Source organism: Tachypleus tridentatus, chromosome 6 (assembly GCF_004210375.1).
Source record: "Tachypleus tridentatus isolate NWPU-2018 chromosome 6, ASM421037v1, whole genome shotgun sequence".
Taxonomy (NCBI): domain Eukaryota; kingdom Metazoa; phylum Arthropoda; class Merostomata; order Xiphosura; family Limulidae; genus Tachypleus; species Tachypleus tridentatus.
Window position 1 is genome coordinate 165,289,386 of NC_134830.1, and position 19,601 is coordinate 165,308,986.

Below are 19,601 nucleotides of genomic sequence, written 5' to 3' on the forward strand. Positions count from 1 at the left end.
ATTTCACTGTATGTGTTTCAATAATTACTTCCATTAATGTATGCATCAAGATTGCCATAATCAGTTTCCACATTTTTACCTTTAATTATTTCACAGTGACTTCCTTCAAACCTATCACGACAAAGACATTCTCCTGTCATCTGGTTACATGTTCCACCATTCTTACAGTCACAAACTGAAACAATAACACAAGTAGACTATATAACTATTGTACCTGTTTTATTGGTTACAAGTTTTACTATTTTTAAACTTATTTTGTAAAATAAAAAATACAAAAATGTACCATTCAATCTGATGAATAGGCTTACATTTTGCAAATACTATCACTGCAACTAACAATGGTTTATTTTTGAAAGTAAGTTTTCAACTGCTACCTTGAAGGTTTTCAGATAAGACTCACTTTTTATCTGAAAGTTAGAAGTAACTGAAATACTAAGTTACTTCTCAAAGTGAGTCCTTTGATCCAAGCTAGTAGTTATACTTGTAAAAGGCAAAGGTGAAATTAGCAGTAAATGCCTAGTTTAGCATTATAATTAAGGAGAAAGTGTTGGAAGATTAATCTACAAAAATAGTATAGTATAGATGTAAAAGATAACATTTTGAAATACTTGCATCTTCATCACTAAAAACTGACAAAATCATTTACATATGCTATCCCAGCACGGCCAGGTGGTTAAGGCATTTGACTCATAATCTGAGGGTTGCAGGTTCGAATCCTCATCCCACCAAACATGCTCGACATTTCAACAGTGGGGGCATTATAATATGACGGTCAATCCCACTATTCGTTGGTAAAAGTGTAGCCCAAGAGTTAGCGGTGGGTGGTGATGATGACTAGCTGCCTTCCCTCTAGTCTTACACTACTAAATTATGGATGGCTCCAAAATGGGCTACCTGTGTTCTGCCCACCAAGAGTATTGAAACCCAAATTCGAGCATTATAAGTCCACAGACATATTGGTGAGCAATGGGGTTGCTTGGTGATAACTTTCAGTGCCTTTATTTTATTTTGTGGTTTATTTATATTTCTTACACACTTTGTTGTAATAAACTAGCTAGTTAGATTAGTTTAATGATAACTAACCTTTTTCTTGGATTGTTAAGTTAACTTTTAGCTTATTTATTATGATAAATGTTCACACCTATTCCAAATGTGAATATTTGTAGTAAAATACTGGAAATTAATTCTCACTATTCAATCAAAATAGCTCAACAGCAACGTTTTCCTTCTCAAAAATTTGCATTAAACAATCAAACATTTAACTAGAAACAGATTCTAGGACTAAAGAGCCTGCAGTCATTTTAAGAGACCAGAAAACATTTATTATTGAAATATTTTGATCTTACTACCCAGACAAAGTTAAAAAAAAACGACAAACTATACAACTAGGCATAGAATCTTTGCAATGAATGATCTAAACATAGTTATCATCACATAATTAAAACAAATATATGATATTTCAGAGTTTACAGTCAGGTTTTTAAGTATGTGGAATTATATCATCATAAACTAAAGTTGATCAAATATTTCTTCCTGTGTTGAAGAATCTCATTTTATATATTTGTTGTATATTTAAGGTTAAAGTTTAAATTATAATTAATTTTTTTTCGTTTCTCTTTGTTATTACATCATGCATAATATAATTTCACAGAAACTAAATAAATTTTAAACAAATATCAAAATTTAAAACTCACTTAAACATACATACTTTATATATTGGTCTTACCTCCATTACACCAGTCTCCATATCTATTGGGTGGACAGCTGATACATTTTTCAAGGTCGTGCTTACACTCTAAACATTGCTTGTACTTGGGACATACATCTTCTGGTGTTATATCCTTACATGGTTCACAAGAACTTTCCCAAATTTTGAAACTATCAATACTGACACACCTGTTGACGATATGGTGAAATAATGGTTAATTTACAATTACCTTATTTCTTGCTAATTATTTAAATATTTTATCAATTTAAAAAACATTGGTTCAAATACCTGTAGTTATTTTATCTGTTTTAGGCTTACAGAAAGTCGAAACCAATTTCTACTGCAAGAAAATTTTCAATAATAAAAACAAATTACACGTAACCCACCCCTTGCACTAAGCACTGAGTAGCATCTTTTTGGTAATTAGACAAAACATGTACTTTCTTCCCTTTTTAAGTTAACAAAGAAAAATGCTAATTTATTTACAACTTGTTTTATACTTCCATAATGCACACATCTTAAGTGTACTGATCTTCTTCTTGAACCAATCACATATCCTCACAGGTCACTATTATTTCCGATTTAATTCCTATGCTAAGTATTGATGGAGAAATCCAGTGAGCTTTTAATATTTAATTTTGATGTCACAATGAAATAAAAAAATATTTTTTTTTTAATGGAGTAACCAGATGAGAAGGGTGTTATATATATTGCACTACCATTATCAGTCAAGACTGTCAACTTACTTTCATGAACATAATATTTATGGTAATAGCACCCAATTGATTAAAGAAAATATCTGATAAAAATATATAAAACAAAGAGGTAATTAGTTACTTTATCTCACAAGTAGCTAACAGCAATATTTTCAAGTAATTTTATTCATTATAACTGGGATAGAAAGACTAACTCTGAGTAGTTGGGCTTGTATTAAAATATATGAATAATATTGGTTTGTTTTGAATTTTACACAAAGCTACATGAGGGCTATCTACACTAGCCATCCATAATTTAGCAGTGTAAGACTACAGGGAAGGCAGCTAGTCATCATCACCCACTGCCAACTCGACTCTTTTACCAACGGATAGTGGGATTGACCGTCACATTATAATTCAACCATGGCTGAAAGGGTGAGGATGCTTGATGTGACGGGAATTTGAAACCACAACCTTCGGATTACGAGTTAAGTGTCTTAAACACTAGGCCAAGCCGGGACATTGAGGATTGAAAAGAGTGGTGATCTTGAAGAAAACCAATGTTGATTGCAATCCAAACTGATTGTCATTCTCTATGCTGTGTAATGCAAGTATATTTTGGCAGTTATAGTATAGTTGTAATCCATCTTGCAATTACACTGATGCCTATTCTAAAACATTATGTCAACAAAAATGGGCAGCTGGACTATGCTTAACGAAAAGCTACTTTTATTATCTTCTGATCACCTACAGTGTCATTCCATAAATTCTGGTTTCTTTTCCACTGTAATGTCCACCAAATTTTTATGGCACTAGTGGGTCAATCTAATAAGCAAGTGTTCTAACTTCACTATTCTCAGAGATCGTGTTCTAACTTCACTATTCTCAGAGATCTTGTCAATAATGATTTGCAAGATAATGATTTGAGAGTTATAATGGCACATGATCCTACAATGGTTTTGGTAAGGGTTTGATAAAGGCATCAGTAGATATTTCAGAAATATCACTTGTGCTCAGCTTTGTTGATATTTCAACTCAACAGTTTCTACAAGATTCTTAAAAATGGAGGTTCTTACAACATCTAGAGCTGAGACATGACATTTAGATGTATACATATCTCCATATATTTCAAAGTAAATGATAGTTTCCATAATAATACATAGTTGTAGCTCAGTTATGGGGTGCTATAGTTTGAGCCTCTCCAGGACATTACCATTGCCACATTGGTCAATGTATATGAGCATGAATGCTTTGTCTTTATCTTCACAAATATGGACTGGGGTACCATCATTATTATAATTCAGATATCATGTTTTCCACCATCGAGCCACTGTCCTTTCCAATTGGCACATTATAACTCCACAACAGCCTTACGTACCAATAAAATGGGAAACTGACTAAAAAGCAACTCAAGAGGCAGTCATGAGTGGACGTGTAAAAATTCACATCTAACATAATTTATCACAATAAGATCTTACGTTATCCCAGGAGAGTTACTTGAAGGTATTATAATAGTGGCACTGTCTATTTGAGTTATGTTGCTTTCAGTAATCTCCAGGAGGAAACTTACTTTATGATTTCTAACTCCACCTTTGTGCTGATTATGGGATTTCCGAGTTCTGTGCCAGTCTTACTGATATTGTGGTCTCTCCATGAGATGATGAATACTCAACCATCTTTTGTTACAAAAGCACAATCTAAATTTACAATAAAGATTAACTCCTACACACTTGGAAGTTTTCTTTAGGTTAGCCAATTTAGTCATTACATTGCCTTACCAGTGTATAATGACAAAACAAAGCAAATGATGAAATATCATACTTACTGTTTGAAAGGAATATGAAATGTGTATCCCGGTTTTCCACATGTACATATGAATATCTTATCATCACAAAGTTCATCTATTCCCATATTGGTTAAAAGTTTACTAATGCCACTTGTACTTCTTCTTGAGCATGCCTGATCAACCAGCAATGCTAATACTAAACCTGAAAATTAAATATATCATACTATAAGGTAGATCAAGGTATAACATAAATAGTATTGAATGTAGCATCCAATTAAAGTGTTCAAGATTATACTTTGGCAACATTCCAAATAAATGTATTTAGTTGAAATGTTATGACAAGATGGACAAAGAATATCAGATAAGAAGAAAAAAGCATGTTACAATATAAGGTATGTTTTATAAATGGGTGTTGTGTGATGGATTTACTACATTAATATCAATGTTCAAGATAAATTTATATTTGGAAATGTACATAACTTATAATGCTAAATATGCACTGCAAAATTTCTGCCTATCTACTAAAATTGTTGTGAATTCTAGAGTGTAAGAATCGACAATGTGCGTGTGTATTCAAACATGTTGTATCATCTATGTTGTTGTGCAGACTGAAATTTCTATAAATTCTTGTGTTTATAAATGTAACCAATGTGATGCACCAAGAAACAGTATATATTATTGAAAAACACACAGAAGGAAAGATCACAATACTAGTAATATGTATCAAAATAATTAAAAAATGTGTTCAAAACAGATTACAAGGTGTTCTAAATGTGTTTCACTTATTTCAAACATTTTTTTCCATATTATTTCAGTGTGTGTATTATTAGTTGAGTGAATTGTATCTCCATTAACCAAAATTAATTCACTCATCCTAAATCCTCGATAAAGTATCAAGAAAGTTCCAGACCAGATACAGGACTCAATATTGTTTGTACGTTTGTAAAACATTTGTTCAAAAATCATTATTTGTAATAACTGTTATTATAAATTGTGTTATTTGTATATTAAAATATATTTGTATTAATAAAGAAAACTGCATATTAACCTTGATGGCAAATGTCATAAACTGGACAAAGACATTTATTTTACTTCTAAGTTTAAGTTATCTTTTAACTAAGTTTAAGGCCATTTGCAATTATTAAGTTATATAATAGTTTTCAGTTAAATTGTATAAAACATGAGCATGTATAAATGTACTGCAATACTGTGTAAAACCAGCACAAAAATAAAACATACCTCCGACTACATATAAACAGTAACATAACCTTAAGTAGCATATTTTTCTTTAATGATATTAAATATCAATAAAACAATATTATCTATACTTTAGAAGAAGAAAAATAAACATAAAGTTTCGTCTGCAAGGAGAAATGCATGCAAATTTCAACAGTGATGTATAATGTGCAGGGAAATGAAATAAAACTAGTTGCACTGCAGTTTTAAATTGCTGCAACTTAGGATGTTTATTTATAATTCTAATAATTTTTAGTTTGTTCGTTTGATACATATGTTTTAATTTGCCCTACAAAACTTGAAAACAAAACTGTCAATGATTATGCTTAACTATGGATTTAACAACAGTTATCAGTTATGGGTTGCCTTGGTTACTTATCTTTTTATAGGGTATTGAGATTTAGTGTTACTTAACTCCTTCCAATGGAAGAGTTATCGTATAACAACACAAGTCAGTAAATTATGCAGTTTTAGTTGTTCTTCCACCATATGAGCAATTTTGTAACCAACATTTTTGCTCATAGAAGGACTACTGGTGTGAGTAAAGCATGCCCTCTTGAAGTGATAACACTGTTTATTTTCTGAATATGCAGTGACAGGACTTTCCAAATCTTATTCAGATTTTCAGGAACGTTACTGGAGTAGAGCTCTATTCTATCTCTTGCATGTTTATGCAAATGTCACATCTGATTTTTCTTTTGCAAATCACAGATTACTTTCACTTTGTTTTTAAATTTTGAATGAAGTTTATACACAGGAACTATACTTTGGTTACATTAAGTGAATTTTCCACTTGTTCGTTTATTGGCCACGACTTACAATCATACATCAAGACTGATTTTATGAAGAAGCCAAGAACTCTTTTGTACACTTTCATTGATATACTTTTTTTAGTCAAATTTTTACATTTTTTCATAAATGTTGACTTAGCCTGTGCAATTTTGCTCTTGACCTTATTTTGACCAATTCTGTCCAAAGTAATTCACGGTTCGAAGTAGTTAAACTTGCAGATTTGATTAAGAAGGGTCCCATTTAATGATAAACTGCATTTTGAACTGTTTTCCTTTGATATAACCATGGTTTCAGTTTTCTTGATGTTTAGGCTGAGTCACATATTTCCACTTTTTTATCTACAGTGTCAAGGACTAAAGATCTTTTTCTTCAGTTCCTGCTATTAACACTGTATCATCAGCATATCCAATATTATTTGCATTGATGTTTCCAATACTTATGCATGTCAGGTCTTCTATCTTTCTCATAATCATTTCACTATACAAGGAGAATAGGAAACAACATACATCCTTGATGAACTTATCTTCTGTAATTGATAAAATTTGTTCTCAGTCTGATAGTCACTGTTTATTCCAAATATGTGATGATTCTCACATCTTTACCATCTAAGTTCATGTTTTCAAGAATTCTCATTTTGACTTCATGACTCACTTTGTCAAATGCCTTCATATAGTCTATGAAACAAAGATACGTGATATAATCCAATGCCTAAACAAGAGAGGAGAAAACATTTGCAAGTCAGAACGCCAAAAGATTTAGTCAAGGCAAATTCCTATCATATGCTCTTTGCAATGGAAAACATTATGAAGAAAGAAATCAATGCAAGGTTAGAAGCTGGAATAATAGAACCTTCTAATTTAACCCACTGTTAACTTGTGGTAATTGTGAAAAGGGAGTGATCCAAACCACTTATGTATAGGTTTCTTGTGTCAAAGTTCAACTCCAAACATATGGGCAACCTAGAGGCCATCATGACAAGACTAAATGGAGCAAACTTTTACCAAGATCAACCTCAGTAAAGGTTACTGGCAGATCCAGATAGAGACAGAATCTATAAAAAAGACAGGTAAAATATATATGTAAAAATGGCTCGTTTGGGTTGAGAAAATAATTTACGTAGAGGAGCAAACAATGTTTCAACCTTCTTCGGTCATCATCAAGTTCACAAAGGTTGAAACATTGTTCGCTCCTCTACGTAACTTATTTTCTCAACCCAAATGAGCCGTTTTTACACATATATTTTTCTCTACAAGTGGGTTTTCTCGACATCACTGATTAAAGAAGACAGGTTTTGTGACAACTGACAAATAATATCAGTTCAAAAAGATATCAGTTGGGTTATTCAACTCAGCAGTATCATCCAACCACATAATGATGAATATGTTGCACAAAACCATCAACATCAACATTATGTGGATGACATCCTGAAAAATATAGCCAGATTGGAAGAACATCTGAAGAAACTAAAAGAGCTGTTCATGTGAGTGAGAGCAACAGATCTGACAATCAGACGACCCAAGTGTTGCATTGGTTGTTATATGATGGACTTTGTTGGATACAGAGTTGGTGATAAACAGATAGCCATGAAAGAATATAAACTAACCTGCATACAAAATACACTAATTCTAATGACCAAGCAGAAAATAAAATCCTTCCTATGGCTCATGGAATATTATAGGAAGTTCATCCCAAATTTTGCTGAAGTCACTGCACCACTGAATGACCTGAGCAAGAAAAGCCAACTCAACAAGTGGGAAAACTATAGCAGTTGAAGAAAATGTTAGAAAGTTCACCAATCCTTAGAACGCCAAATTTCAATGATACATTCATCATTCACGACAATGTATCAGACATTGAAATGGAAGCAAAATGTAAATATACTGTTTTGCATAATGTAAGTAAAAGGTTGCCCAGTAGACAGAAGAACTGTCGCAAACTGGATCTATGTCTTTGACTTCTGCATCTTGTGTCAGTCATCAAGCACAAGGTTTACTGAGTGGTAGCTTCAGACTGCCCTCAATCATTTGTTAAAGTGGGCCACAACAAATAGTTTTACCTTTTCTTTCTTTAAAACTGGTTCCATACACTATTGCCACCAACGGGGTATTCACCATGATCCCAAGCTCCATCTCGGTGATATGTGATATTATTCCTCCCAAGGTCTCCAAGGCTAAATTCTTGGGGCTTATCTTTGACCATGACCTAACCTTCACTCCACATAAGAAGCAGCTATGTGTCAAGTGTACAAGTGCAATGAACATCCTATGTGTCCCCTCTTCCACTTCTTGGAAAGTGAATTAATGTTCTATGCTAAAAATCTATAATGTCCTCATTGGATCTAAACTAGATTATGGGTCTCTGGTCAAAGGTACTGTTAGGACCTCGGCCTTGAAGATATTGGATCTTGTTCATCATCTAGGGCTTCAGCTCTGCATGGGGGTTTCCTGCACTTCTTCAGTCGAGAGTTTTGCCTCATGAACCTTCTTTTTAGTTCCACCACTTGCTGCCTTTTTTCCTGTATGTTCAAAACTTCGATTCTTACCACAGCATCCAACCTTTCGTGGTAAAAAACACTCTCAAGTCTGATCTTGTCATCACAGATTCGTTGAAAGGTTGGGCAACAGGGAGAGTTTTTTAGTGCTAAGTAGAATATTTATGGTTACCGAAACACTCTTCACATTTCATTTTGATCTGTTTGTTTTGTTGTGAATTTTGCACAAAGCTACATTAAGGCTATCTGCGCTAGCCATTCCTAATTTAGCTGTTAAAGACTAGAGGGAAGGCAGCTTGTCATCACCATCCACTGCCAACTTTAGGGCTACTCTTTTACCAATGAATAGTGGGATTCACTGTCACATTATAATTCCCCCACAACTTAAAGGGCAAGCATGTTTGGTGTGATGGGGTTTCGAACCCGCGACCCTCGGATTACAAGTGAGTGCCTTAACTACCTGGCCATGCCAGGCCTTTTGATCTGTCTTATATACTAATGACAGCATTTTTCATACTGCTATACAAGGTAAAAGATGTGTTTTGTGCAAGTAATTTATTTAATATATATCAGTAGTTCTATGAACCTATAGGTTAGAAAACAAAGTTTTTCTTTTATATGGATAACGACTATTCTGTGACAGAATGAATTTAGCTTTTGCATCAAGGCCCGGCATGGCCTAGCGCGTAAGGCGTGCGACTCGTAATCCGAGGGTCGCGGGTTCGCGCCCGCGTCGCGCTAAACATGCTCGCCCTCCCAGCCGTGGGGGTGTATAATGTTACGGTCAATCCCACTATTCGTTGGTAAAAGAGTAGCCCAAGAGTTGGCGGTGGGTGGTGATGACTAGCTGCCTTCCCTCTAGTCTTACACTGCTAAATTAGGGACGGCTAGCACAGATAGCCCTCGAGTAGCTTTGTGCGAAATTCCCAAACAAACTTTTGCATCAATTAGGTTATCTAAGATTTCTGCCCATCCAGAAGAATATAAGTAGGATTGTTGTTGTTGGTTATTTAGTGTATAGATACATATTTAATTCACGATTTCGTTTTTAATATCCATGGCAACCAAGGCAAAGGGGCAATGCAATAGCGCAACGGAAGAGTAATCCAGGACCGCTTCCGTACGCTTGAGTAGCTTTGTGCGAAATTTCCAAACAAACAAACCGTACGCTTGTATTCATAACAGCCATTTGAGTTTGTAACGGCATTCTGTTGATCCAAACCTTCAAATATGATGAAGAGTTGTGAATCCTAACAAGTCCTCTATCCATTCAGAGCGTGAAACAAAGGTGAGAAAAACAGAGAGAGAGAAAAAAGATACAGGATGACCCGTAAGTCCCTACCCATCCATATGTTATGTTATATTCAATTACGCATGTATTATAAATTTGTTTCTTTTTCTTCAGAGAAATATGGCCGATGTAAGCCCATTTGCACTTGAAGAGCGTATTGTGCATAATATTATGCAGCGAGAAGGAGGGACAGCACACAGACACATAAGATATATGGATGGGTACGGACTAACGGGCCACCCTGTATAATCGTGTTACAGACAGTGCTGCAATCTTAACTAAGCCTTGCATCGTATATAACGAGTGATGTCTGTGCTTGTTTGTACGATTCTTCAGTCAGATATAGGCTTAATGTTTCAACTGCGGTTAAAACAATACCAATAAATCTTTCCTGTTTTTTTTTTGTTTTTTTCAAAATCATTTTTCCTTTTAGTTACTAAGCTACATAGTAAGACACTGTGGATTTGTTTATTATTGCTGTAGACATGCGTTTAGTACACGGTTATCAGTCTAATCTCTTTAATCAAGTGATTACACTATGATAATTTGGAACTTCTGGAGTTGGAACATGTTATCATTTTTAACGTTTTCCATACTTGTCTTAGCACTGCTTTATCAATAAATAGAAGAAAATAATTTTATTTTGTCTTGTTATCCGGATTCATTCTTTCTCTAAACTCCTCTTCATACATATCTATTCTCTGGCTCAACTTTGTTCTATAGCTTTTATATATACGGTAAAACCCAAGCCGGAAATATATAAATTTTGTTGCATTATCTAAGACTTCTCATGAAAGGCCTTTTATACGGCAGAATCTGTGTAACGCGGACGGAAAAACTTTGCCACTTACCTCATCTATCAACAAGTATGAAGGATTAGAACTCGAGTAAGGCGGAAAAATGTATTTGATTAAATATTAATTTATTTAATTAATAAATTATTGTTTAATTAATAATTTGTTTAAATATTAATAAATTATCGGATATTTTGTTAGAGTAAGTATTGGTTAAATTTATTCTGTTCTTTTTTTTGCCGTCATTATTTTTGCAGTTAAATTAAACAAAAGAATGGAACAAGAAAACAGGAATATTCTACTTTTCCTACATAATACAACTTGTCACCCAAAAGTTCAACTTTCAAAAGTTCGTTTAGTCTTTCTACCTCCATGTACAACATCAGTTCTGCAGCCACTAGATAATGGAATTATACAGTGTATACAATTGAAATACAGAAAATTGATGCTTCAGCATATTGTTGCAAACATTGGACGACTGTAAGAGAGCATCTGAAATGACCATGAAAACTGACGCGTTAGATAAAACTGCATTTTTAAGTCATTCAGCCAAATGCGTAATAAAGTGCTTTCGAAAAGGTGGATTTATTCTTAATAATGGCAGAGACTGCGGAGAAGTTTTGTTATGACGATTCTAGTGAAAACCAAACTGATTTAGAAGATTGATGCAGATGATTCTGTGAACATGGAAAGTTTTGTGAACGTTGACAAGAATATTTTAACAGAAACTGATTAAATTGATTTAAAATCTGTAATAAAATCACAAGATGGTAACAGCGTGAGAGATTCAGAAGATGAACAAAATGGAAAAGATAGTGAGGAAACAGAAATTCCTACTTCATCGCAAGTGTTAAGTTATATTAACGCTATCAAACTGTTTGCAAAAAATGAAGGGGAAAAATGAACTTCATGAAAAGACCATAGATTTGGTGTTCTCTTTTAACCACACGAGAAAGCCCATTAAAAAAATGAAACAGTTGAAATTGGACACTTTCTTCAAATACATTTAATTAAGATTTTGTGTACTTATGAATATTTTGAATGTCTATTATTGTTATTATTCCAATAAATATAGCACAAACAGTATATATTTATTCACAAACGTCTTACTTCCTTTCAGCCAAGCAAGTATAACGTTCCGCTAAAAAATTATGTATAATTAAGGAAATACATATTCACTATGTCTAAGCCGGAAAACCTGTTTAAGCCAGAAATTTTACCCTGTCCTGTGCGATTCCACCATAGACAGGTTTTACTGTATTTCTATTCATTTATGCAATCTTTTGGACAAAACATAAACTGTACACATCATCAAGTGGAAACAGAAACAGAGAAGGATATTAATTTCATAATTTGAATATTTATATAGCTTTTCACATTAGTAAACTTAGAGTTTACCAAGCTTATTTAAAAATTAAGTTCATATCATTCTGGCAATATACATGTATATGTATGAATATTAGCTCCATGTCTGGATTTAAGTTAATCGAATTGAAGGAACTTATACTGACGACCTTATAGTTATCTATATAAATATTCTCTCATTATAACTTCTTAATCCATTGTTCGAATTTGTAGGATAGCTTATGGATGACTTCTAAATTATAACTATCAGTATGATGAGGCCAGACATGGCTAGGTGGATAAGGCACTCGACTCGTAATCCGAGAGTCGCGGGTTCGATTTCCCGTCATACCAAACATGTTCGCCCTTTCAGCCGTGGGGGCGTTATAATGTGACGGTCAGTCTCACTATTCGTTGGTAAAAGAGTAGCCCAAGAGTTGGCGGTAGGTGGTGATCACTGGTTGCCTCCCCTCTAGTCTTACACTGCAAAATTACGGACGGCTAACACAGATGGCTCTCGTGTAGCTTTGCGCGAAATTGAAAAAACAAACAAACAATCAATGTGGTTATAACCGTTTTATTTCAAGACACATTTGCCTAACTACGTAACTGACAATTACGTGACAATTAATAATTTTCATTAAAACGCGGAATATTTGAACTTCTCCAGTTTATAATGTGCGAAATAGCACACGGATGCTATGTGCCAGATTTCAAACAGAAATAAATGTATTATTCCCATTGAGGGTTATCATATTAAAACCATGAAAATGTTGCTTTTAGGAAAATGAAAGTTTGACAGTTTATATTATAAACGTATCCATTATGTGTTAGTGGAATGTCGCGGCTGCATCCTCCGTTTTCGTGGATGTAAGTGATATTTGTTTGTTTGTTTGATTTGGAATTTCGCACAAAGCAACTCGAGGGCTATCTGTGCTAGCCGTCCCTAATTTAGCAGTGTAAGACTAGAGGGAAGGCAGCTAGTCATCACCACCCACCGCCAACTCTTGGGCTACTCTTTTACCAACGAAAAGTGGGAATGACCGTCACATTATAACGCCCCCACGGCTGGGAGGGTGAGCATGTTTGGCGCGACTCGGGCGCGAACCCACGACACTCAGATTACGAAGCGCACGCCTTAACGCGCTAGGCCATGCCAGGCCCATAAGTGATATTAGATATGCAATTTGTCACATGAAAATTTCTTGCTTTGTTCGAAGCACTAGGGTTACTACTGTACTCACTCTGATATTGTTTACCCATATGGTAAAGTAGTGATCGCGTTACCAGGCAGAAAATCGCGTTACATTGATGTCACGGCAACCTCGGGAAATTATTATTCATATTCCAGGTTTTGGACGTTTTGTTTCCAGACAGGAACACGTATTCCTTTTTTGTTTTCGAAGTCTGATCCAAATACTCACGTAATCCATTAGTGATAATAACCGAATTAATTTGTTGGGGAACACAGTTACCATATTGTCCCAATAAAAGTCTCCAGTAAAATTGTCGAAGGCTTATAATAAACTAAAACTACGAGATACACGTCAAAGTTTAACTTTCAGTGAGAGTATTACAACAGCATGAGACATAAAAATGTAAGACTTGTGATATAATAAAGGTTGTTTTGAATGCACGTAAAAGATACACTAAACGTGAACACGATAACAAAGTACATTGTTACATAACAAAAATAGTATGAAATATTGCTAAGTATTTATTATTAAACATAAACAGTGTGTCATTGTGCAGTATCGTGTGACTTATTAACATAAAAATACACTCAAAATGAAAGTAACATAAAGGGGCAATCATGCTGGCAAAAAAACATTATTTACAGTGAAAAAAAATAGGCTAATGTGTTACTGTGGTAAACATAAAACAAAATTATAAATGTATTTAATTATTATGAAACAAGTATACAGAAAGTATCACTGGAACGATATTAAAAACAATGCTAACAACAAAACCTAATATTTTAAAATCTTGACTTTAATTCTGTTTATTAGTTAATGGTACAAATTATTTTAAGATTAACTTATACGTGTAGTTTATAATTTTCTGTCTGATATTAATATCGCTGATTTATTTAACCTACGCATTTTCTTGCAGGTGTGAATAAAATAAAAACGATGGACGAACTCACCGTGTAGGAAATGTGAAGACAACATGATTTTTCGAATAGTTGTTTCTTCTACAGCAGTGAACAGTTTACTTCTCCAGTAATAATGGAGAATAAATAGGACGAAATCCTTTAAAATATACTCATCACACTCCTCATACATCCGGGCATTCACTTAGAAAACTAATGAATTGGCAAGAAGCAAAAACAGGTGCTTTCAAGGACCTAGTAATAACCATTGCTTTCTATATTGCAAGAGATTGCGCAATGACCAGTGTCACTGTACAGACTTTTATTGATGAGAGAAACCGGCTTGTAATAGAAATGTATCTTAGAATGGCTAGTATGGGTATTAACACTTTTGCTGATAAGCAGAGAACAACGTTTCGACCTTCCTTGGTCATCTTCAGGTTAACGAAGAGAGACATTTGATGTCAAGCGATAACCATAATGTTGGTCCTTTTATTTTCGAGTGCAACTCAAGACATCCAACTAATAAATGACTGCTTTGTAATAATTTTGCTCATTAAGTTTTTGAATCTTGGTTTTAAGATATTTTTGTTACTTTTGGTACGTTCATTGCAGTCATTGGGATTTATTTCTAAATTGTCTTTTAGTCAAGTTTCGACAGCCCAGAAGAATTATTCGAACAGTTGGAAGTGTATATACCTAAGTTATAATGACATGGCACTCAAAAAATAACCTGTAAAGTCCTAGACGCTCCTAACGTTTCATAAATTGTAGCCTAGTTAACAGTACCATAGAAAACACAGGGGGGGGGGATAAGAGAGATAACAATATTGAGTTAAAATTTCGCGGTACCATTAAAGAAAGTCTGCGGCATACTAGTTGAGAAATATAAGGCTGGGCTTTCTATAGATTTTGAATATGAATATTATAATGTGCGCTTCGAAAACTAAATTTTAAATATCGTATAAACGAGATGAGAATCATTTTTCAGTTTGTTCGTGAATAAAGTTACCACAATTTGTTTCAATAAAACCAACGTTGGATTCTAGTGATTTATTTATTTAGTTTCCAGCTTAAACACTAATTCGAAACAAATACATTGTCAAACAAACACAATAAGCTAATTAATATTAACTGGTTTCAAGATTGATAATTTGGCCACGGTTATAGTTGGAATCCGAAAAATACATAGACAAAGTGATTTAATCCAAATCAAGATATCATTTTTGTGAAAAGCTTTTGTTTGTTTGGAAATTTCGCACAAAGCTACTCGAGGGCTATCTGTGCTAGCCGTCCCTAATTTAGCAGTGTAAGACTAAAGGGAAGGCAGCTAGTCATCACCACCCACCGCCAACTCTTGGGCTACTCTTTTACCAACGAATAGTGGGATTGACTGTCACATTATACACCCCCACGGCTGGGAGGGCGAGCATGTTTAGCGCGACGCGGGCGCGAACCCGCGACCCTCGGATTACGAGTCGAACGCCTTACGCGCTAGGCCATGCCAGGCCCGTAAGTGATATTAGATATGCAATTTGTCACATGAAAATTTCTTGCTTTGTTCGAAGCACTAGGGTTACTACTGTACTCACTCTGATATTGTTTACCCATATGGTAAAGTAGTGATCGCGTTACCAGGCAGAAAATCGCGTTACATTGATGTCACGGCAACCTCGGGAAATTATTATTCATATTCCAGGTTTTGGACGTTTTTTTCCAGACAGGAACACGTATTCCTTTTTTGTTTTCGAAGTCTGATCCAAATACTCACGTAATTCATTTGTGATAATAACCGAATTAATTTGTTGGGGAACACAGTTACCATATTGTCCCAATAAAAGTATCCAGTAAAATTGTCGAAGGCTTATAATAAACTGAAACTACGAGATACACGTCAAAGTTTAACTTGCAGTGAGAGTATTACAACATCATGAGACATAAAAATGTAAGACTTGTGATATAATAAAGGTTGTTTTGAATGCGCGTAAAAGATACACTAAACGTGAACACGATAACAAAGTACATTGTTACATAACAAAAATATTATGAAATGTTGCTAAGTATTCATTATCAAACATAAACAGTGTGTCATTGTGCAGTATCGTGTGACTTATTAACACAAAAATACACTCAAAATGAAAGTAACATAAAGGGGCAATCATGCTGGCAAAAAAACATTATTTACAGTGAAAAAAAATTAGGCTAATGTGTTACTGTGGTAAACATAAAACAAAATTATAAATTTATTTAATTATTATGAAACAAGTATACAGAAAGTATCACTGAAACGATATTAAAAACAATACTAACAACAAAACCTAATATTTTAAAATCTTGACTTTAATTCTGTTTATTAGTTAATGGTACAAATTATTTTAAGATTAACTTATACGTGTAGTTTATAATTTTCTGTCTGATATTAACATCGCTGATTTATTTAACCTACGCATTTTCTTGCAGGTGTGAATAAAATAAAAACGATGGGCGAACTCACCGTGTAGGAAATGTGAAGACAACATGATTTTTCGAATAGTTGTTTCTTCTACAGCAGTAAACAGTTTAAATAGGACGAAATCCTTTAAAATATACTCATCACACTCCTAATAGTTATCACGAAAATGAGAAGTTCCGTGATGTCATACATCCGGGCATTCACTTAGAAAACTAATGAATTGGCAAGAAGCAAAAACAGGTGCTTTCAAGGACCTAGTAATAACCATTGCTTTCTATATTGCAAGAGATTGCACAATGACCAGTGTCACTGTACAGACATTTATTGATGAGAGAAACCGGCTTGTAATAGAAATGTATCTTAGAACGGCTAGTATGGGTATTAACACTTTTGCTGATAAGCAGAGAACAACGTTTCGACCTTCCTTGGTCATCTTCAGGTTAACGAAGAGAGACATTTGATGTCAAGCGATAACCATAATGTTGGTCCTTTCATTTTCGAGTGCAACTGCAAGACATCCAACTAATAAATGACTGCTTTGTAATAATTTTGCTCATTAAGTTTTTGAATCTTGGTTTTAAGATATTTTTGTTACTTTTGGTACGTTCATTGCAGTCATTGGGATTTATTTCTAAATTGTCTTTTAGTCAAGTTTCGACAGCCCAGAAGAATTATTCGAACAGTTGGAAATGTATATACCTAAGTTATAATGACATGGCACTCAAAAAATAACCTGTAAAGTCCTAGACGCTCCTAACATTTCATAAATTGTAGCCTAGTTAACAGTACCATAGAAAACACAGGGGGGGGATAAGAGAGATAACAATATTGAGTTAAAATTTCGCGGTACCATTAAAGAAACTCTGCGGCATACTAGTTGAGAAATATAAGGCTGGGCTTTCTATAGATTTTGAATATGAATATTATAATGTGCGCTTCGAAAACTAAATTTTAAATATCGTATAAACGAGATGAGAATCATTTTTCAGTTTGTTCGTGAATAAAGTTACCACAATTTGTTTCAATAAAACCAACGTTGGATTCTAGTGATTTATTTATTTAGTTTCCAGCTTAAACACTAATTCGAAACAAACACATTGTCAAACAAACACAATAAGCTAATTAATATTAACTGGTTTCAAGATTGATAATTTGGCCACGGTTATAGTTGGAATCCGAAAAATACATAGACAAAGTGATTTAATCCAAATCAAAATATCATTTTTGTGAAAAGCTTTTGTTTGTTTGTTTGGAAATTTCGCACAAAGCTACTCGAGGGCTATCTGTGCTAGCCGTCCCTAATTTAGCAGTGTAAGACAGGAAGGCAGCTCAGCTAGTCATCACCACCCACCGCCAACTCTTGGGCTACTCTTTTACCAACGAATGGTGGGATTGACCGTCACATTATACACCCCCACGGCTGGGAGGGCGAGCATGTTTAGCTCGACGTGGGCGCGAACCCGCGCCCCTCGGATTACGAGTCGCACGCCTTACGCGCTAGGCCATGCCGGGCCTTGTGAAAAGCAAACAAAACAACAATGGAGATTCTTCCGGATATTTTTTTTTTCATTTCCTGTTTTTCACTGAACAAAGAACTAAAAACTAACAGGCAACTTCCTGTGCAATTTAATTCCTTGAGGAAAAGGAAAATGACAAATGTCGGGACATTGGAACATGAACAAATGAACTAATAAAGAAGCGCTTCTCACAGAAAATAATTACAAAAATGAAAAACCGAAACAGAAATATAACGTAATATAAATTATAGTATTAGACTCTGTAATACAAGTAAATATTTGTTACGAAATCTTTACAAATTATATTGTAGATCAAGTTAAGTTCTAAAACTCGATTACAAATGTCTTAGTTATGTGCAGTTAGAAATTAGACGTTTTGATTACTAGTACAATAAATTTATAGAATAAAGATTTTAACAATAAAATTCAAAAATATTTTTTTCCCTTTAAAGCCTATGCTTTTGAGAATTATCGCAATGGCGATCGAAACGCTGTATCTGTGGAGAGAAAAACATTTAACTGTAAAAGCAGAAAAACTGTTGCTTAAATTCATTCATGTTAATTTCATTAAAAGGGCTATCTGCACTAACCGTCCCTAATTTAGCTGTTTAAGAGTAAAGGGAAGGCAGCTAGTCATCACCACCCACTGCCAACTCTTGGGCTACTCTTTTACCAACGAATAGTGGGATTGACCATCACATTATAACGCCACCAAGACTGAAAGAGTAAGCATGTTTGGTTTGACAGGTATTTGAACCCGGGTTAATCTAACGAGGTTCGATCACCTTGGATATTTAGATTACTTGTTTCCCCGGCATGGCCAGGTGGTTGAGAGTCACAGCTTCGAATTCCCGTGACACCAAACATGCTCGCTTTTCAGCTGTGTGGACGTTATAAATTTACGGTCAATCCCACTACTCTTTTTTAGTCGATGAGTCGGTGGTGTTTGGTGATGGCTAACTGTCCTCACTCTAATCGTACACTCCTAAATTATTGACGGCTAGCGCAGATAGCCCTCGTGTAGCTTTGCGCGAAATTCACAAACAAACGTGATACTATTCATAGTTAATTACCTCCAATACATTTTAATCGTTGTTGCTCCATTAAAGAAAACAAAAAGGGGGAATCCTTAATAACCGCGACACCTGAAGTCCATTTAGGCAGGATTAAAGTTAGTTAACCTGTGATATATTTTCTGTCTTTTTATTGGCTATGTTTTGCGCTCCAGTAGTTAAAACGGTGGCACTCGTACACACGATTTCTTTTGATTACTCATCATGATTTTTACTAGCCTACCCTCAAATTGAACTTCTTTTAGATTAGAGTGAATTCATCTGTGAGACTTTGGGCATGGTTAAATAAATCATTCGAAAGGGTTTGACTTTCTAAGTCCAAAAATTGCA

General features: G+C 34.5%; 1 protein-coding gene across 2 annotated transcripts in view; it reads right to left on the reverse strand.

The window, feature by feature from the left end:
• The window catches only part of LOC143254354 (clotting factor C-like), a 49,406-nt gene extending 31,971 nt beyond the window's left edge, over positions 1-17,435 (reverse strand). Inside the window, exons 1-4 of one of the 2 annotated variants that reach the window (XM_076509408.1) lie at positions 16,724-17,435; positions 4,229-4,391; positions 1,727-1,896; positions 80-175 (exon numbers count right to left, since the gene is read on the reverse strand). In XM_076509408.1, the coding sequence (XP_076365523.1) occupies positions 80-175; positions 1,727-1,896; positions 4,229-4,391; positions 16,724-16,748 (454 nt within the window). In that variant the 5' untranslated portion in view covers positions 16,749-17,435. Of the gene's footprint in view, positions 1-79; positions 176-1,726; positions 1,897-4,228; positions 4,392-14,283; positions 14,440-16,723 lie in introns of those variants that run through there. The other variant, XM_076509407.1, reaches the window with a different exon arrangement.
• Between the last annotated feature and the right edge of the window lie 2,166 nt (positions 17,436-19,601).